This window comes from Crinia signifera, chromosome 2 (assembly GCF_055691185.1).
Source record: "Crinia signifera chromosome 2, ASM5569118v1, whole genome shotgun sequence".
Lineage (NCBI taxonomy): Eukaryota > Metazoa > Chordata > Amphibia > Anura > Myobatrachidae > Crinia > Crinia signifera.
In genome coordinates, this window is record NC_139218.1 from 67,401,588 (window position 1) to 67,424,145 (window position 22,558).

At 44.4% G+C, this 22,558-nt stretch overlaps 1 protein-coding gene across 4 annotated transcripts in view; it reads right to left on the reverse strand.

Moving 5' to 3' along the window:
- Positions 1–22,558, reverse strand: part of ABR (ABR activator of RhoGEF and GTPase) — a 381,486-nt gene that overhangs the window by 273,091 nt on the left and 85,837 nt on the right. The window contains exons 1-2 of one of the 4 annotated variants that reach the window (XM_083172285.1): positions 19,308–19,583; positions 18,922–19,076 (exon numbers count right to left, since the gene is read on the reverse strand). The exons of 1 other annotated variant lie outside the window; for it this stretch is intronic. In XM_083172285.1, coding sequence (XP_083028411.1) covers positions 18,922–19,027 — 106 coding nt within the window. In that variant the 5' untranslated portion in view covers positions 19,028–19,076; positions 19,308–19,583. Of the gene's footprint in view, positions 1–18,921; positions 19,584–22,558 lie in introns of those variants that run through there. 2 more of the 4 variants (XM_083172284.1, XM_083172283.1) reach the window with 2 other exon arrangements.

A 22,558-nucleotide genomic window follows, 5' to 3' on the forward strand; every position in this document is an offset into this window, starting at 1 on the left:
AAGAGGCGAGACACGCAAGGGACTGGGGTCTAAAGATTGTAGAGGCTGTAGTCTTGTGAAATATGGTTCAGCTCCTAAAATGGCTTCCTTTCCTGGTTGTCTGTAATGGGCACATGTCAAGTGAAATTGCTCATCCATCCGGAAGATTATAACCAGTGTCAAGGAAGGATTAAAAAAAAAAAATGACAGGGCATTAGTGGTTGGGGTAGAGCAGTGGTTCTCAACCTTGGCCCTCAAGGACCCCCAACAGTGAACGTTTTCCAGGTCTCCACACAGAATCACAGGTAACTTAATTAGCTCCACCGGTGATCATTTAAAATGTGTCAGTGAATAAGGAGTGCACCTGTGAAACTGCCAGGAGACCTGGAAAACATGCACTGTTGGGGGTCCTTGAGGACCAAGGTTGAGAACCACTGGGGTAGAGCATGGGTGGAGTTATAAGTAGAATAGGCATGACAAAGTTTGAGTGGAGCTGACCAACTGTTTGAGGGATGTGGCCAGGTGCACAATGTAAATGTTGGGTGTGTCCATGGTGTACTGTATGTTCATTATGCTTTCCTTCACTTTTCTTTTTTGAAGTGCAGCACATTTAACCCCTTTGTCCAGAGTCTCCCACCTCTTCAGTCCCCTTCTAAACTCAATTTGAGTGACGGACATTCAATCCGATATGCCCTTGAGCCCAGATTCTATGTATACACAAATATTATGCAGGATGGATCGCTCGTTCTTTATATAAACGACCGCAGTTGAGTGCAATCACCTATACTTACCCACTTCCGCTTAATCCCCCACTCACTCCTCCCCTTAAGCCAGCAGCCACCTCCTCTGCCATTTGGCTTATGCCCTAGCCCTTAACAGCAGCCCACCTCGCACCTATCCCCTCCTTTAGCAACTGAAGCTGCTCCAAGTTCTCCAGCCTAGACCCAGCTCCTCTCCTTTTCATTCACCCCCCTCCCCAGAGCCCTCAGCAGCCTACCTCACACCCCCTCAACCTCTTGGACCTGCTCTTTCTCCCTACACCCAGCAGCACAGATACTTCCTCAACATGAAGAAAGTAGGGCCCAGGATGACGACTTCTGCTTCAGGCCAGCAACCTCATCAAGGCTTGCTGGGTACTTCATGACTGTGGCACCGACAGGTGGCCTAACGAGAAGTCCCTGTGGTGGTGCGGTTCTCCCGGCATCACTGTCGTCAACTTTTTCAAGGTCCTGGGCTGATGAACAACCTTGCTAGGCTCCTCTGCAACGTACACAACACATTTGTGCAGGGAGCCAATCCAGTACAAGCATGCACAGGGAAAGGCATACAGGCTGATTGCATTGCCATGGTGGCAGTGAGCCATCTCTGTGCCAAATTAATAATAAAAAAAAAACCTAGTTGATGACAGAGGGGCGGCTTTGAGGGGCTTACATGTCTTGGCAACCCCCCCCCCCCACACACACACACACACAATTAATGTAGCTGAGAAATAACCACTTTATAATCCAAAAATCGAAATATGGAAATATAACCAAGGGATATACTGCTATGATGCCAGAGACAGGGGCATAACTACAACATTGTGGGCCCCATAGTAAAAACCCTCCACCACCATGACAATGCCTCTTAGGGGGTCAGAAGAAACATTGAGTGAAGTGAGAGACAAAGAGGGTGTCTGGGAAAGAGATAAAGAGGATCAAGAAAAAAAAAAAGAGGTGTGAGGGAGAGGGATGGTCAGAGAGAGAAAGTGATGGGGGTGACAAGGTGAAGGGAAGAGAGAGGGGTGAGGGGATGGGGGGCTAGTTGAGAGGGGGCGAGGTGACTAGGAGAGAGGAGGGGAAGTAACTGTGGGTGTATAGAGAGGGGGTACAGGGACGGGGTTTGATGGCAGGGGTGAGGGGACGTGGGGCAAGGTGAGATAAGGTGAGGTGACTGGGAAGTGGTGACTGTGTGTGTGTGGTGAGAGGGACTGAGGTGGCAGCTGATGAGATGACTGAGGAGATGATGGGAGAGAGAGAGGGGATGAAGTAACAGAGGCTGAGATGATGGGGGGTTTTAAGCCCTGCCGATTATTTACATGCGCACGGTATGCTGTGCATATGTACGGGGTCCCCTTGAAAACAGACCAGGCAAAGACTAGCATTTGCTGGCTACTCGCAAGGTGACTGACAGGCGCCTGGCATTTGGGAGTATAACGCCAGCGTTTTGCGCAGATGTTCCAGAACTGTTGGGAGCGAGAGCCTCTGACATCACCAGCGGCCGCCTCTTACTCCGCAAGGCCTTTACAGCGTCTAGACTTACTCAGTGCTGCGAGCAGGGAGTAAACCATTCTATGGTGAGCAATTCAAAGACAAAGGCGGTGTTCACTTGCTACCTGGGCAACTGAATACTCGCAGCCCGACTAGCAGGTGTGAATCAGGACCTATATATTGTTAATGATGCTCGCCCTCCGGGTCATTATGGACCCCTCTGTCGTCTGTAAAGTGCCATAAAATCCTGACTATCTCCAATGACCGCATGCTTCTGCATGTGGCCGCTGAACAATATCGTTAGCAATATGGTTTGATGTGTATGCACTTAATCATGTGAGAAGGAGTTCCAGGCTGTCCAAGGGAACGGTCTGCTAATGTGCACCCAGTTTAAGTTCTAGTGTTACTGCTTATACTGGATAGACTCGGAGATAAACTAGGGGTAAATTGGGAATTTTGTACTACAAGAGGTGGTGACTATTCAGCATCAAGTTTTCGCAGTCAGGCCTCTGCCGGTTTATATAAAACAAAAAGTCACAAATTGGCTACAGTAGGATAATGGACAAAAGCCGTGTACACACAGGACTCAGTCACGGCAATTTCGGCTGAGCCCTGTGGGTATCAAGATGTTGTTAAGCTTACAAAGAAATGGCCAACCACAACCTGCCAGCCCTGGGCGCAGCGACCAAATACAGTGTAGCAAGAATATTCTTGCCTGTCTATTTGGCAATAGAGTCGCTGCAGGGCAGCGCATTGCTATCGCCCGTTGCTTAGGCAAGGTGCGATTTAGTCAAACTTTCTTAGTGTCTGGTGATCTGATAAGAGCACTAACTTGGTGGTTCCCAAACTGTGTGTTGTGGCATCCTGGGTTGGCATGGGACACTTGCAGGAGTGCCTTGGGCTGGTGGTCCAGGATCAAATAAAATTATTTATGGTCAATGTAATCGTTCTGGTGGCTGCCAATCATAAATTATGTTAACAAAGAGAATTAATTCTCAAAATCTTGCCCCTGACCATAATTAATCCTAAGGATGACACAAACACAATTAAACTTACTGATCAATTTAGAATCAGATATTAAATTAAGGAACCTAGGGGTGCCGCAAAATAAATTCTGATACTCCAGAGAGCGGATTCCAAAATGTTTGGGAACCACTGCACTAAAAACTCTTTTTGTAGAGAACACTGCCCTCTGCCTGCAATGCCTAACATTATCACAGCAGAACAAAGGCCTCTATATGTCGATCAGCTTCCATCAACTAACACCGCACTCCATACTGACTACTTGTGACTACACCGTGACCTCATTAGCAGAATCCCATAGTTAGGCAATATTTTTAACATATCAGTCACAATTAATGCCATACCATTAGAGCACCATGCATTTCTAAGGGACGCAAACATTACTGTCAGCCTGTGTGATAACCTCCGGAATACAACTTAAGGATAAAAAGGTTTGATATGTAAATCATTACAATAAGGTCTTGTACAGGACTGTGCAACTAGTGAGCAGATACAGCTACAAACATACCACACCTGTATTTATAGATGAATGTCATATCTTAAAGTCCAGGTGACTGACGAGACAGCAAACACCTTTCCCTCAGTGAGGTCATCAGATACCAGTGGAATTATAGGTGCAGGTTGTGCATTCATTGAATATTTTAGTAAGAACAACATAAAATAAATGATTTACAGCACTGGTATAGCTTCCAAACCGCCCAACAGGCAAGATGACAAATAGTGATTTAGGGCTCTGCAATAGAACTTGGGGTTGCATTTATTAAGGGAACAAGCTGTAACATCCATGTTTCAAACACCATACATTAATGCTTCTTGTAATCATCTAAAACCATTGCCATAAAAGAACTACTGCACCATGTCACAGCCATCTGCCGTTGTGTCTGTTCTCCATTAACCTAAATACCGCAATCATGCATTAGGCCCCCTTCTTTCCAACCCATTAACAAGAGGCCCAAGGCACTGCAAGGAGCCAAGACCGAGGAAAACATTCTGTGCCAATGACCCCGGCATGATTTCTCAACACTGCCATACATGACCACACACACACACACACACACGCACTAAAGGCTGCTGGCAAATTAGCTCCCATAAATACAACAGGGTAGTAAAATAGATGGGGCGGACATGAATAATCTATAAAGGGGAAATCTCATGGAGCATAACTGGCAAGAAAGAGGATAAATTAAAAAGCACATTCAGATTTAAATGTCACCCATCACAAACTCGTCATTATGAAAAAAAAATGTTTTGTTTTTTTTAATCTGGAAAATATATACTTGTTCTTTCTAGGATTATTAAGACATTTGCAGGCTGAACGTTTTTGCAGAAAACATGTTAGCTCTGCATGGACATGGAATAAGGAGTTTACAGAGTCTTATTTATTTACAGTTTCTTATATAGCGCAGCAGATTCCGTTTCGCTTTACAATTGTTGACAGTGATAAAACAAACTGGGTAACAGCAGCAGATTTGGAGGTCAGAAGGCCCTGCTGCAAGTTTACAATCTATAGGGATATAGGAGGGAAACACAAGGACAGGCACCAGTAATAGCATAGCAGTCCCACCAAGTTACAAGTCCAGAAGGGAAGCTATATAGTACATAAGTGACTCAGAGGGTTATGCGTGTAGAACGTAAATATGATAGGCTTGCCTGAAGAGGTGAGTTTTTAGGGAACGCTTGAAGGTTTTGAGGCTAGTAGAGGTCTTATTGTGTGTGGAAGGGCATTCCATATTGTGGGAGCAGTCCTATGAAAGTCCTGTAATAGTAAATGGGTCAACAGACAAAAGGTTAACACATGTAAAGGATCGATATGAGTACAGTATTTCAGGGGGAGGGTTTTGTGTTAATTTGTAGATTCTATAACATGGACGCCAATGTGGCGTTCACCATGCTTCATTCAGATACCATTCTCAACTGAGTAGCTGACAGGCCGCTCATCTCCTCTGCTCAGTTCTTCCAGCTGCATCCTGGCCCTCGCCGCTCTCAACATGTCAGCATGGCAGGTGCAGCAGAAAGGCGCACATTAAATAAATTTAAAGGGCAGGGCGGTTTAACAAGCTAAAAAACCAAGTGGGGCACGGCGCCCTGCAAAAAGCAAAAAGGAACTAGAGAAATCAGTGACGATCATTGCCATGTTGACCTTTTGCAAATGTCACCCTGGTCACTGTCAACCATATGGTGTCATATTCTTGACTGACGACATATATATATAATCTGTAGGACAAAGGGACCATTTTAAACTACAGAATTCAGAAGAACTACTCTGCTGGGGAAACATCGGTTTCATATCTAGTTTTCTTTTGTGAATATATCAATATATGTATCTTAAAAGTCACCCAAACCTAAGAGGCCAAACCAGTAGCCATGAGAAATCAGCTTACTAATATGCCTCATTAGTAAGTCCCTAGTACAGTGATTTTCAACCAGTGTGCCGCGGCACACTAGTGTGCCGCTGCCAGTTGACAGGTGTGCCGCGGGACAGTGGGTCACGGCGCCAAACCGGGACAGGAGAGAGAGGGATGCCTCTGTGAGAAAGGTGAGGCGGTGTGTGAGGAGAGGCGGTGCGGCCATGAGCAGGCTGCGAGGAGACGCTGAGACACAGAGAGGGGTCACGGCACGTCGCGGCACGTCGCGGCGTGTGTGGTGCCTGTGTGAGAGACAGAGGCAGCCGGCGAGTGAGCAGGAGCGAGGTGCAGCAGGGACAGCCGACGCTGGGACTGCACACCTGACAAAAAGCAAAGCTAAGTAAAGGATAGTGTCGGGAGTGTAGGGAGTGAGGGCGCTGGGGTAAAATTGTGAGGGCAGGACAGGTTTAAAAAAAAAGGGGGCTATGGACTTTGTGGTGGTACATTGTGAATCTACTGTGTGTGTGTGTACTAGCTAATAAACAATAAACAGGGGCTAAGAGGTACATTGTGAATCTACTGTGTGTGTGTACTAGCTAATAAACAATAAACAGGGGCTAAGAGGGAGTGTGTGTGTGAATTGTAGGGGCTCTGTAGGGTCCAGACTGCTCCGAAAGGCAGTGGTACACTGAGCATTGTGGGCATATCAGCAAATTTTTAAAATAGTTTTTCTCTTGAGCACATTGGTGTGCCTTGGCAATTTTAAAGTCTTGTCCGGTGTGCCGCGACCTGAAAAAGGTTGAAAATCACTGCCCTAGTAAGTCCCTAGTGAATGTATTGAAATATTAAGACTACCAAACACAGCGCAGTCTTAACAGTATTGTAGGCACTGGGCAAAAGCAATGCACTTGGGGCCCCAATACACCTATTCACGAGAACCAATTTAAGAAAATCATAACGTGGCTGTTCTGTGGTCCTGTGCCATCTCTCCACATAATTCCATACAGTGAATGGATGTCCACTCTCTGATTGGTGGATAACTCCTGTCATCCACCAATCAGCATACTGACAGCCATTCATTATCTGGCTGCAGGCTAAAAGGCAGGCCCAGAATGCTGCCTGGCAGCTCTGACTGTATTACCACTATCCATCCCTGTTCGGAGGCCCTAGAACTTTGGGGCCCTGGGCATCTGCTCAGTGTGTCTATACATTATGATGGCTCTGACCAAATGTGTGAACGAAGTCTCTAGCTCTTTAACTAAATTATGTACACACAGTGCAATATGGTCGCTGAGCAATTTTGGCTTAATATCTCTCAGCAATATATTGCTCAGTGCATTAATTTATCCCACATGGTTTTTTTTTTTACTTTGTACACTAAATATTCAAGTTTTTCTTGATTTGTAGTGCCCGGTAGTATATCAAATAGCATAAAGGTGCACTTCAAGCCACCCACAGCACTTTTATACAGCCCCATTAAAGCAAATGTAACTAACAGTCACGTTCTCATGTTGGGCAAGATTGAGAAGGAGCTGTCCAAAGTAGGAAATCCCTTCACCCCTACCTCTACTATTGTTTATAAATTAGAGGTTCTTCTTTTCAAGATTGTTTGGAACAACGATGAGGCTTTATTAACCATGAGCCTCCTCATAAGCATCTAGTCAGGACAGGAGACCTCATCTCAATTCCAAAACGCAACATCTATCAGAGGGCTTGTAATCAATAAATCATGAATAAATCTAATGCTTTCATGTGCCGATACATTGGCATATAAAGATATGCAGAATAATGTATATGGGCTAAGCCCAGACTTCCCCTGGCAGCTGCTAGAAGAACTCCATGAAGCTCCTGCAATAACGCGGGCATACAGACCGTGCTCCCCAGAGGTGTTCAATATAAAACCTGCTATTTCATGAGACACAGACATCAAAAGACCATCGGAGCAGACACCAGTCAGACAATGGCTGTCTGCTCCGGCACAGCCCAGGGAATTGGAAATCATAAAGGCTTAGCTGAGCTATAGAGAAGCACCGTGAGAGAAGTCTAGCTGGTGGCTTGTCTTACCTGGCTACCTCCAAAATAATAGCAGTAAAAGAATTTGTAATATACTCAAATTAAAACTGTATATATCCACCGATTTCAACCAAAACAGATCTGCAGTTTATATTTGGAATTAGTCAACCATTTAACACTTGCAAATGTTTGTTTACTGAATGTTCGCGAAGTCATTAAATATCTTGGTATATCTAGGTCTATCACATGTAATGCTGGGTACACAGTAGCCGATATATCGGACCATTCTATTGAACAGCGAATAGAGTATGAGCACACCGACATGGTGTGTACCTGCACACAGCTAGCTCTTATTTTCTACTTACTCTCAAGCAGTGGGAATATAGAATAAAATGGTTGTTTTTTTTTTAACACAAAGAGATTGGCTACCATTAGATTCATGCATTGCATATTCAAAACACATGTAACTACGCTCATTAGCAATGTTACTCATATTTAAGAGTGCTGCACCGGCACGGTGTCTTTCCACACATTGCATGCTCCACTCATATTTGGTTACCGCAATTACTGCATTGGGGAGGCACAATTTATACCCAGTTATCATCCAAATGTGAAACACGCCCTATGTGCTTACTGCCGTTTGTAACTATTTCCTGAACACTAACATCAGTGGACAGGAGACCTTAATGATCATCTGCATGACGCATAAGGTAGGTTATGGTATAGACGATAGACCATGTGTAGGTCAACAGTTACTAGGTTAAACACTAATGGTCCACAGTGACATAGGTCGACACTTATGAATGGGTGACATACCCTAGGTCGACGCTGACAGGTCTCAAAGCTTAAGGTTGACATCAGTTTTTCATGTTTTTGGGTGTCTGTCGACCTCGGTCGACATGGACACCGTATAAGTGTGCTACACTTGCCATGCTCCAGGCACGATTATATTGTCACTGTGGGCCAGATTCTCTAAGCTTCAAAAGTGATAAAGTCAGCCAATCAGCTCCTAACTTCCAAGTCACAGACTATATTTGAAAAATGTCAGGTAGGAGCTGATTGGCTGTTTATTATTTTCCATTTTATCACTTTTGAAGCTTAGTGCATCTGGCCCTCTATGCCCATTTGGATAGTAAATGATAAAAAAACAACTTAAAAAAAAAACAACATGAAACTCATATCAACCTTATTCATGTTCACCATGCCTATGTCGACTTTAAGAGTGTGTTGACACTCTGCCAATGTCGACCTAGGGTATGTTGACCATTGTTAGGTGCCGACCTAGTAACCGTAAACATTAGTGGTCGACTTAGTGACTGTCAACCTAGACATGTACAATGGTGTTAATACTGCTAAGCTCGGTACACACCTAAAAGATGGTACAGCCCGGCAGTACAAAGTAACTAAATATCACATCGACGTACACTTTCATAAACTGTGGGCCTGATTCTGGTTCACTTGCAAAAGCAAATTCTCTCTCTAATAGACCCATGTGCACTGCAGGTGGGCAGATGTAACGTGCTGAGAGAGAGAGAGAGAATTTGCTTTTGCGAGTGAACCAGAATCAGGCCCTGTATGTGATCTAGCGTTACATTACATGTAGCAACGCATTGTCCGTGTAACGGTCCCATTGAATGTGCAGAGCATCAGATCTCATTGGACAATTGGGTACACACTATATGATGGTCGCAGCACTGTCCAATATATTGTAAAGTGTAACATATACCCAGCTTTTCTCGTCTACAAGACCATATGCACTGCAAGTAATAAGGTATAAACTAGTGTCCTACAGACTCCTGGCAAGCTGTGACCACACCATTATGCTCTGCTCCCTCTCTCATAGTGCCAAAGGGCCATTTAGCTTTCCTGAAGCTTTATGTGTTTTCTTTACAAGGGGATACGGTTACTATGTCGACATGTATTGGGTTGACCACTGAAGGTCGATGGGGCTTACGTCAACACCTGAAATAGGTCGACAGGGTTGGAAGGACGGCACAAGCATTAGGTCGATTCTTACACTTTGACAAATGTCCAAATCAATTATGTTGACATTCAAGACAAAAAAAGTGAAAAACTCATGTCGACCCTGCCATTGTCAACCTAATGCTTGTGTCAACCTTCCAAAGCTGTCTGTCTTAGCCATTTCAACCAATGTCAGGAATCATCCCAAGCCCCATCAGGCTTCAGTGGTGGACCCAATGCATGTCGACCCAAATGATCCATACTCCTTTAAAACATGTGGTTACTATAGTCGTGTAATATAACTGCTCATGTTAAATTGCCTCATCCAGATATTATTCTATTACAAACAAATATTATAATCTGTACTTAAAAGGAGATTAGCAATGTGTATAGGATTAGGATTGTACATGCTTTGGCTTAAAGATGACTTTACTTAGATAGAACATGGTTTTTCATCTGGCCTATTGTTTTATAGATTTCTAGGCAGACCTGTAAAATCGGGAAGAACCTTACACAACATTTATAATTGTTTATTTATTTACAGTTTCTTATATAGCGCACACATTCCGCAGCGCTTTACAGAGTATAGTTGAACATTCACATCAGTCCCTGCCCCAGTGGAACTTACAATCTATATTCCCTACCACATGTACACACACACACAGACATTCTAGGGTTAATTATGTTGGGAGCCAATTAGCCTACCAGTATATTTTTGGATTGTGGGAGGAAACCGGAGCACCCGGAGGAAACCCACGCAAGTACGGGGAGAATATACAAACTCTGCAGTTAGGGCCATGGTGGGAATTGAACCCATGACCTCAGTGCTGTGAGGCAGTAATGCTAACCAATACACCAGGCATGTCCAACGTTGGCCCTCCAGATGTTGTGAAACTACACATCACAGCATGCTTTGCCACCGTTTTGCTAATGCTAAAACTATTGCAAAGCATGCTGGGATGTGTAGTTTCAAAACATCTGGAGGGCCAACGTTGGACATGCCTGCATTACACCATCCGTACTGCCCATAATCCAGAAGAGGTAGACATACATATACTGTATATACATACACACACACACACATACATATAGGTCTACTGTCCGTGTGTAACCAAAACACTGCCATCTGTTGGCAGCAAGTGAAACTACATCTAACTGTTGAAGCATTTGCTTCAAGCGGGCTCACAAGGGTATACTTTATATATATATATATATATATATATATATATCAAAAAATTTTGCAGTCAGATGACTCATAGTATAACAGACAGTTCGCAGTGTCTTTACAGTCATTTTACAGACTCTACCTGAGTAATTGTATCAATTTCTTTTTATTTGTTGCCATTAAACGAGCAATGTTCTATAATGATCTTCATTCAATTGGTCTATAACCATTAAAACCGAGATCAGAGTCACTATTGCTAGGATGTAGACAGTGGCTGTACTGAAAGTCACTTTTTCTTATGTTCATTCTGTTCCTGTACTTTGTAAACCACTGTGGACCGCATGTGATGCCATATAAATATCAAATTATAACATTGTCAATGAATGGAGGCATAACAGTACAGAGTAGATGATGAGTGAAGCAGATCTTGTGTAGAGCAGAGTATTTTATTTGGAAGATGTTAATGACATTTTATTTAATAGTCAAAGGTCAGGTTAGAAAACAAAGTGCTCTACCCTATGTCAAGCCAACTACTATGGACAATACAGGGGCGATGCTGCGTGGCAGCAGATAAGGATTTATTAAAGGTGGTAATCATAACCAGTCTCAGTACCAGTCTCTTTATATTACCTTTGTGTACTTTACAGGCACAAAATACCTAAGGAAAAGTTCAGACCATATTATAAAATATAGGTCATGTTCATCACCTATCATTATAGACTGCAGACAACCCAGTGGAATGTTGGCTAATGTTTTACAGAAGCCTTGATGATCATGTGCAACCCACAGCACGTTATCCAACAATAGTCATGTTTGTATATTAGTTTAAATGGGTTGTTCAATCTAAAGCTGCGAACATAGACTATATCTTAAGTAATATACACGACAACAACCATCCTTACCGATATTTTTGTTCAGATCGTTTAGTATCATCGTCTGTACATGCAACTCAATTCTGACTATCGTAAATGACAGCATGCTCCTGGACGTGTGCCACTAAACGGTATCGTTTGCAAAAAAGTTTAGTGTGTATGCACTGTACCATGTGTCACGGAGTTCCAGGCAGTTCAAAGGAAACAGTTGGCCACATTGCATTGTTTAATGTGTCTAATGTGTTCCCCGCATTACTTTTTCAGTAGTATCTCCCCACAGTATTAGTGATATGGTAGGGGTCACCAACCACGGCCACCATTAAAACTTTTTTGGGCAGTGGAAGAGGACACAGAACTGCACCCGTCACACCAAGCGTTGTGCATGCTGCAGCATCAATATGGTACCCAAGTGGACTGAACGGTATCCAGGTGACTGACAGACTATGTCTAGGTCAACAGGTCGATACCAAAAGAGAGACATGCACAAGGTCAACAATTACAAAACATTTCCATACTTTACCATTCCCAATCGACATCCACATGGATGGTAAAGTGTGCACAGCAAGGCTCCTGGCCCTAAGCATGGCAAGCAAAGCAAAGGCGGTACACTAATTGGTGATCCATGTGCTTAGTCGATATTGAAACGAAAATATTAGAGAAAACTCCTATCGCCTTTTTCATGTGTCAACCTATACCTTGTCAACCATGGTAACCTTGTGCCTGTTGACCGAATGACTGTCAACTCAGGCATTGTCTGTGAGCTATACCACACCCAGACTGGAGGCCAGTCCTGGCTCTCTAAGTGGTGAATTACCTACATATCAAAGTCTGGGCTGGTCCGCATTAACAGGCCAGTGTTTGGCCAGTATTCAATGGGAATTTTTACTATATGCAGCAAATCCTGTTTAGGATTTGCTGCACATTCGCCTTGATCCGGAGGGTTGGAGCATTCGCTGCCAGCCCTCCCTCTCCCCCTATTCAACGCGCCAGGGGCTCGCTGGCCCTGACGGCAAATTTTAAACCCCACCCACCTGTATTTGGCAGGCAGAGAGCTATGAGCCAACTCTGGGGACTTGCAGCTCAAAAACAAATAACACTGGGGAACTTGGTGAGAATGAAAAAGCAGAAAGCAGCAATAACCCTGTGAGACAAGCATTCAATTTGTAAGGAACCTTACAAACAGCTCACCAAGATCTCCACCCCACACACACATGACTCCAGTTAAACAGATTTAAATGGAAATGGATAGATATATAGGTCTGTCTGTCTATAATATAATTTCTCAAACATTTAAGGTGCTTTTATAGTGTAACAAAATGAAACTATCCTTCTAGCTATATTTAACTTTAGCTAGAGATAGTGTGCATCAATTCCTGTAGATCTCTTACATGGTGTGTATATAACGGCCAATTGCCCACAAAGATGCACTTATGATAGCAAGGAACTGTCCCAGATACAACTCTGACGTATCAACTCTTCCCTTATCATAAATGATGAACAATAGTGATGAGAATACATAAAGATAGAACACTGCCTGGAAAACATTCACTCATGGGGAATCCCATCAGCGCACAGTGGATTATCAGCTATTAGCTATATCCCAGCATTAATTTGTGCCGATTCAAGGATTAAGCACTTGGCAGTGAGTAATCTCCATTGTGTGTAGTCATAGCGTACAGTGGGAATTTCTTTGGCCTGCCTAAAGGAGGAAACACGTAGAAATGTTCAGAAAATATTCAAACCAAGGATCTGATGGATTGTAGGCCCACAAGAAAGCTTTGTACCTGCAGCCAACTGCTGCTATTCTTGCCTTAGCGGTAGATACTTTAGCAAAGTGTTTCTAACATTACCTGGAGAAAGTACAGAGAGACCCCACATCGGCTTCGTGCCTCCAGAATAGTTTACATAACATCTTAAATTGTTCATTCAACTTTTGCATTTAAAAATAAATATCACAAATGGGACAGTTGGGTCTATGTACTAAGCCTTGGGGAGGAGTTGATGGACATAAAGTACCAGCCAATCAGCCCTCATCTGCTATGTTACAGACTGTGGGCCTAACCGCAGTGCAAATTTGTTCTCAAAACGGGCAAATCTATTTGCTGCACAGGTGGGGCAAATGTAACAGAGAGTTAAGGCCCCATACTCTAGTCCTACTTGTCTTATGGCCAAGTCGGACCAGTTTGCCCTTGAGCTCCCCAGGAGGCTCACATACTATCTGGCATTAGATGTGCCATTTTTTACATGCAATAAATTGCGTACTGATCCGTCCGGTTTGGGGACTACAAATAAATTTGAGTAATAACCCTGCCCCCTCTCCAGGGGAGGGACCGGGTTTATTACCCTGGCCTGTACCAGTTTTTGGATTGCTTGCTGCAAAACCATTTGGTCCTCTGGGGACGCTGGAAGGCCTGATTTGAAAAACCTCTGAGGTGGCTGTACTGCAAACTCCAGCTTGTAGCCTTGCGTAATAAGAGCCTGTACCCAAGAATTGAGGCACAAGGCTTCCCAAACATGGCCGACTGTGCCCCGGAGCAGTGACTGTGAAGCATCAGGCTCCTCAACACCCGCGTCTGCATCTCCAATATCATCATCATCATCCCCATCATCTGCCCCAGATTCAGGGGTTTGTGAGGGTGCACTTCTCTTAGGAGTTACCCCAGGGGTAGGAGTTATTATATCAACTCTGGCAGAGAGGATAGCAAGCTCCCTCTGCACCCTTTGGGTCTGTGCTGCTGTAGCAGCTAACTGTGTAGTTACAGTTTCAAGCATGGATTTCATCCCTGCTGCCCAGGCAGGCTCCTGTGAGCTGTCCTGTGTGCTACTCTGCTGCCCAGTAAGCTGTGGGGGAACCCCACTACTTTGTGGGGACATACATGGCCCACAAGTAACTTGTGATGAAGATGCTATCACAAACTTATCACTGCACACCATACATGTAAGTTTCCTCACCATTGTGACAAACAAACAGTCTCCCCTCACACACAGAGCAAACACAGTGGACATGCAGTGTGATTTAGACAGATAATTACTATGTGTAGTTACTATCTGAGTGTTTATAGCTTAACAAGCTAGTGGGGTGGTGTACAGAGGTTAATGGAGGGGACCAATACACCAAACAACCTTAGCGCTCCAATTTTAAGAGCTGGTAAACAGTACAGTAATCTTAACAGTACTTTACAGTGTATGCAGGCAAGTGTACAAGTACACAAGCGCTGAAAACCTGAAGCTGTCTCTGCAAGCAGTTTCCCTCTGTTCCACACCGCTGAGGAGTGTCTGGAGCAGTATAATGGCGTTTCCAGCAGCCAGGGAAGAAGCAGGTTTTGGCGCCCTCACAGAGCTATGGTCCCACTCTGGGTAAGCTCCGCCCAGCGTAATGGCGCCGGAGATTTCCTGCGTTTTATACGGAGACTGACATTGAAGAATGTCCAAACCTCTCTGGTAAACTGCCCTGGACAATGCAGGAGGCAGTACCCTGTCCCGGTGTAGGCAGGGGGTTACGCGGTCCCTGTGCAGGGCACCGCTGACACCGGCGCCGCCATCTTGCCGCACCGTTACCCAGGGACCCCACGGCGGGGGACCCCGGGGTAATACTCACCACACGACGTCTTCAGACTGGACTAGGGGTGTGCGCGCTGCAGCGCAATGCCCGCGGTAACAACACCCACTCAGGACGGTGGTCCTGTGGCAGGGACAGCTCGGTACCATGAAGTGGCCTGCAGCTGAACCCTTCCCCTAGTCTCCCACGACGCAGGACTGCTGTTAAGTCCAAACAACAGTCCCAAAATAATAAAATAAATTAAACAGAAGAAAAACTCTCTGGAGCTCTTCCTGATGCGTGCTTCTCCTGAGGCACAGTTCTCAAACGACTAGAGGGAGGGGAACAGAGGGGAGGAGCCAGTACACCCAGTATAAAGTTTTATATGTGCCTGTCTCCTTCGGATATCCTCTTTTCCCCATTGTTATGAACAACTTCCCTGTATCCCATAAGAATGTAAGAGAAATAAGGGTTTACATTGGAGCTATATAATGTTTTCTGCATTCTCATTCTCTCAGTCCAATCGTCTGCGCACTGAAAAGTAACAGGAAATGGTTTTGATTTCAGCAATTTGTATAAGCAGCGTGCCTGAGCATCTTTTAATCCATCCGTTTCAGGTTAACGATGCTGTGTGGGAAGAGTAATATTGTGTACTTCTATTCCTGACACTGCTAGGCTATCATAACACAAATGCATTGCTGTAGGAAAGTTACTGGAGGGGGTGATATATTCAGAAGATTGTACAGTAGATTATGCATGATATCGCTAACAGTCATTCTGAACACACAGGGATGTGCCCGAGCTGCCTTACCCTGCAGTACAAGAAAATCACGTGCGTGAGCGGTTTTATTAAGCAGGTAGAGTGTTTATAAAATTGATTATGGTGGATTACACTTCCAGGAGGCTCTAGTGCTTCGAGTTCATTTCCCCTATTGATTATGCATTCATGCAGTGGGACTTATTATGTGCTGTGCAGTGTTAAACTGCGATATGTGTGTAAACAGACTGTAATCCAATCACTCTAATAGAGAACCTGCATTTCCCTTACCAACCACCACAGCTTTGATTTAGACTTAAACAATAGACAAATACAATGATATTTAAAAAGAATACTATACACTTTCATTGATTATATGAGCATATATTTTTTTCTGGGTTAATGGAAAACAGTTTACAAATCGCAGTATGCATCTGCCTACAGTACATGACACACTACCACACAATATGTGTCATGCCCAGAGTTCTCAGGTGTACTACTTACTGCCACTTGTAACATATACAATGTATGTATACCGTATGTATACGGTGAACATGGCTTTCAGCATTACCATACTCACTCATGTTCGTACTCGCATTAACGGGGCGCTATGTTTACAGTTACGGGGGCGCTATGTTTGCATTGAGGCTTTTCAGAAGCTACAAGCACTGCTATGCCAGAACAGGTGTTTTTTACCCATGGCATGTCAATGTACACATTCTGTTCTACCTCCCCAGCAGCAACAAAGATGGTCAATCAGGAGAAGACTGCCCATCCATGGTCTCCAGTATTTATGCCCTGGTGCCATTTGTGAGTATCAGCAAAGGTGGATTTTTATAAAGTATTTCACGAGAATAATATTTAAAAGTGATAGCAGCATTTTTATAAGCTGGAGAACATGTCATACACTGCTCACTTGGGCTCATAATATATTAAGTTTATGCAACAGCTTTCATACTGTTCTTTGGTGCTGTGCATCAGCATATGACATAGAACAATACTAAATATTAAGACTGCAGCTTAATATACTCAAATGTGTACCCAAAAGGGTTGTGTTCTAAATCCCAGGATCACAGTACATGTACCATTATACATTTAGCTCAAGGCCAGTTTCCTAAACCCACGAATCACCAGTATTAGAATGGAAACGTGTGATCGCACTAGTTTAACACCACAGACTGCTGAGCCCCTCAGATGACTAAAAGTAGATGACTGGAATCACACAGCTATAAACAGGGCACATACTGCACATACTGCTGTGCGCATTTTCCAGGTGGTTTGGTGTTTATTGAAAGTCACAATATGGCAATTTCACAGCTCTCAGATACTGCATCAGCGGATTTTCCCCTAACTGGCTCCCTCAGCAGTCCGCAAGCAGTACAGCATGCAGCTCCCCTATCAGCCAGTCATATTAAAATGGGAAAATGGAAGTAGGTTTCCATTTTTCCCCCCAATATAATTTCATTTTATATTTAAGAATATTAATTAAAAAAATAATTTAAATAAAAGCCATATGACATTTAATTTAATATAGGGTTGTGTTGCTTTTGTAGAACAATAAATCACATTATTCACAAGCTGACATGGTGCAAATCAATAATACTATAACACCAACATTCATCCAATTACAAAACATAGCAATCTATATTTCACCTGTCATCATCATCCTCATCATCCGCCTACAAGCTTCTCTGAATTAAAAGTAACCGTCACAGTTCATCCATAAACATAACCTTTGGCATTCACCATCTCCCAGCCGCTCTTTTCAGGATGACTGATTTATACTATGCAGCCCGCCAGAACAGCACAAAATGATTCAAACCCTGTACGCATAATAATGCATTGTTGGGCAAATAACGGAGGGCACAATGCCAAGCCGTCACAATATCACACACACTTCATATGCAGTTCTTTTAACGCATTATTTATTTTAGGTATATGCGTTTGTGGAGAAGATAGTAAAATTTAAAAAAAGCATATGAAAAAAAAAAACTATAGGAAATGATTACAAAGCAGGACAATATAACCGCAGATGCATCACTGCAGAATATGAGATATATACATCAAAGAGAGAAAATGAAAGAGTCAGGAACTGACATAGATCTAGACAGGGCAGACAGCTGATCAATCCAATGCCAGACAAATTTGAGCAGCAATGCCAGCCCCAGCTGGGAGAGAATGAGCACAGAATACCAGATGTGAGCAGGATCACACAAGGGGAAGTAAAGCGCTGCAAGCGGTTTATGCAAGGAAGGAGCATACACACACAAACCGCCATACAGCACAGCGAAAAAAACAGCTAAATACAAGAAAAATGGCAAATCTGTTTATGTATGCATTTTTTATTTTATAAAACACACACTTTTACCACCCAAAATTGATCCCATGTAAAGATGACCATCATATCCAAGTACAGTATATGTTCCCCCAGAGCACCGGAAATCAGACCTCCCTTAAGGACAGGGAGCACGGTCTACATGCAGTAAATTCATATTTGGTATTCTTATTTAACTTACAATTAATGTCACATGGGTTCTTGTAGTGATCTACTACTATCACGTGTGCATCCTCTATAGGTGTTTGGTGGGTGCAGTGTATCTGGTTACACACTGGCCACAGGTACCCAACAAATCCATTCACATGGCTCAAAATGGACTAGAATTCAATAGAAACAGATTCGGGACAATGGTTATGCAACAAATGTAGCACAACCCATAAGTAACGATTGCTTCAGAGGCCAGACTATATTTACTGCCCAAGCAGTCAGACCTAGCAGTAATGCTTATTTATATGTACATTTACCAGTACATTTCACCTACAGTAAACAGATTGGTAAATGACTGCATCAAAAGACCTACTGATCTAGATTTGTAAATATATCTATCTATATATCTATCTCTGTTATACAGAGGCATATTGCACACCTGCACACACAGTTCTCCATACACATAAAGAGAGAATAATGTAGGTGACATGCACAGTCGCAATATCACCTGCCCAACGTAGCAAAGCACTTACTGCTGTAGAGTGTATCTATCCAGGAGAGACGAGGCATCCCTTGGTGGCTCACAGGCTCCATGGTGTCAGACTCCGGAGGTTCTTCAGATCCCAACCTGCATGTCATCAGAGACTAGTGGCCCTGGGGAAGATGTTCAGGCCAGGGCGACAGCTGCCTGGGAAAGTAAGCATGTCATCTCTCAGACAGGGAGCAATAGGTAAAGCACAGAGGAAAGAGACTGCAGGGGACAGGCCAAAGCTTTGCAGAGGAAAGGAGTACAGTAAATGAAAGAACACAGGAGAGAGGAAGGCAGGGGGAGGGAAGCATCAAGCAGTAGAGAACAGAGATTCTAAGCAGAGAACAGATGATCCCAGTACCAGGGATGCTAAAAGATCCAAATTCATACAAGAATGGAGCTTCTATCTTCAGGGAGGGAGAAGGCTGCTGCTTTGTGTCCCTGAAGTTCACGTTCTGTGTTTACACTGAGGAGTGGAAGCGGATGAAGGGGAGGGGGCTGCCTTAGGTACAAAGGGAGAAAGGGAGGGGGTGGAAGGAAAGCTCTGTCCTGAACCTGACAGATGGGCGGATGGTTTTCCCCTTAGATGCCAATGGTAATTTTGCTGTGTCCTCGACACAGAGCCTGCGCTCCCCTTCAAGCACCTGCTGTGGACCTCAGCATCACGCACACCATCTTCTCCAGCCCCCTCCCTCCATCTCAATGCATATTACATATTAATGCTGCTCATCCAGGTCTGCATTAGCATAAGCAGAAAACCTACCCAGACACTGCAAATCCTTACAACCAAACTCTACTTTGTGATCTGTCTCTCTGGGAAAACCTCTGATATTACATGTGAGAGGGTCTCCATGGCAGCAATGTAAAGCACAAGGCTTATCAGAGCAAGACCACCTGCTTGCAGAGACTGCAGCCAGTAATGTGGGGTACACACCAGGACGACCACCGTCGTTCACGACCGATAGACGACCATGGAACGATTTCCCTTGGACTTCCCGGGAGCTCCCAGGCAGTCCCCAGCAAACGATTAGCAAAAATTGTGTTTTTTTGCGGAACGATCTAGATCCGATCCCGATGCGCCCGCGATGGTCGTTAAGACGGTCGGATCGCTGGTTTTTGTTTTTTTTGCAAGAACACATGCGACCGTCGTCAGATGGGCCTTTGAAATTTGAATGAAGGGGCTGGACTAGCAGAGGGGGAGGACTAGCAGAGGGGGATAGGAATAGCAGCAGCCATTTTAAACCAGTGTATTTCTGCTTTGTTACTAGTGAGGCTTGGTTTATACCTGCTGAACGCTGGACATAGCTATTTACACATTACTTTGTTTTGCCTGCCATTACAAAGTGTCTTTTAACCCTGCACTATGGAGAATGCAGTGATGGGTAGTCACCAGCAACAGTACCTGCTCTATTATGCAGTTTTGAAGCTCAGGCGTCAGAGAGCCCAGCGCAGGAGAGAAAGATCATGCTGGACAAAGCAGTGGCTACTTCAGCGTCAGACTCGTTCGCACATGCCACTGCTCAGGGACATCAGGGAGAATAACCCAGACGATTTCCGTAACTTCTTGAGGATGGATGATGCCACATTCCAGGAATTGCTGCGTCTGGTGACTCCCCACATCGAGAAGCAGGATACCAAGTATCGCATGGCTATCCCTGCTGAGGAACGGCTGGTGGTCACCCTGAGGTTTCTGGCGACAGGACGGTCTCTTGCTGACCTAAAGTTTGGATCCCTCATCTCCCCGCAAGCTTTGGGCCTCATCATCCCGGAGACCTGCAAAGCCATTGTGAAGGTGCTGCAGTACCAGTATTGCAAGGTAAGGATGAAATATACACTGTACACTTTATTGTGCAAACAAAATATTTTTATTTATAATTTAGGCCTAGGACAGAAACAGGTTTTTTAGGCCTTTCATGGTTAAAACATGTAAAATAGTAAATAGATTGTGTCAACAAAAATATATTATAATACCATATATAAAAGATATTGTACAAAAACACACACTATATATAAAGATTTAAGTATGTATGACCCAGTTTAAACTTTCCCAATAAGTACGGGCTACTGTGTGGCAGAGGATGTCTGCCGCAGATAAGTAAAGGCTGCGGCCCACATGGCGCATGGCGCAGATGCAATGGTCCCGGCCACATTGATGTGCGCCATACGCCATGTGAGCAGTGGCCATCACATACCTGCAGCTGAGACCATGTCTGCCGCACAGTACCCCATACTATTGGTAAAGACAAAAGGGCAATAAATGGAGTTTGCTATCCAGATTGAGGAGAATCCTGTTCTCCCTCTGGTAATGCAGGTACAGGTAGCAGCATATAAAAAAACAAAAAACACACTCTGGTAACTTCTGGAACAGGCACTTACAACAGTAGGGATAAGGTACTGTGTGGCAGAGGATGTCTGCTGCAGATATGTAAAGGCTGCGGCCCACATGGCGCATGGCGCAGATGCAATGGCCCCCGCCCCATTGATGTGCGCCATACACCATGTGAGCAGTGGCCATCACATACCTGCAGCTGAGACCATGTCTTCGGCACAGTACCCCATACTATTGGCAAAGAAAAAAGGGCAATAAATGGAGTTTGCTATCCAGATTGAGGAGAATCCTGTTCTCCCTCTGGTAATGCAGGTACAGGTAGCAGCATATATGTAGAAAACCAAGACAAAAGACACTCTGGTAACTTCTGGAACATGCCCTTACAACAGTAGGGATAAGGTACTGTGCGGCAGAGGATGTCTGCTGCAGATATGTAAAGGCTGCGGCCCACATGGCGCATGGCGCAGATGCAATGGCCCCCGCCCCATTGATGTGCGCCATACGCCATGTGAGCAGTGGCCATCACATACCTGCAGCCGAGACCATGTCTGCCGCACAGTACCCCATACTATTGGCAAAGAAAAAAGGGCAATAAATGGAGTTTGCTATCCAGATTGAGGAGAATCCTGTTCTCCCTCTGGTAATGCAGGTACAGGTAGCAGCATATAAATAAACAAAAATACACACTGTGGCCCTTGTGTGGCAGAGGATGTCTGCTGCAGATATGTAAAGGCTGCGGCCCACATGGCGCATGGCGCAGATGCAATGGTCCCGGCCCCATTGATGTGCGCCATACGCCATGTGAGCAGTGGCCATCACATACCTGCAGCTGAGACCATGTCGATGGTAAATGATAAAGTAGCCTATTTTTTAAGACAGATCCTCAAAAACAGGACACTCTGGATCTTCTATCAGTAAAGAACTGTAGAATTGACGGTACTGGGGGGGTTGAGAAGGCTGTGTAGGTGTTGACTGGGTATGTGTTGGAATTGTGCTCGACTGGCCTGCTACGGTGGCAGGCGGAGTAGGCACTGGTGATTCTAATGACAGTGGTGTGTCTGGTGCACTACCAATGCCAACTATTTTAGTGCCACTGTTGAGATACCCTAAACTGCCATTATACACCAACTCCATGCATAACTTTTCAAAAGTAAGTTGCTGGTCAGGAGCCATGTTGCGAACACACTCTGCCACATAAGTGAAGTAGTTGTCATGTTTGTCCGGGTTTCTTTGCAGGACTTGATGTGCCCGCATCATAAATTCTTCATGTGCCGCTGCTTCTCCTTTTTTTCCTTTGCCACGCATTTTTTTG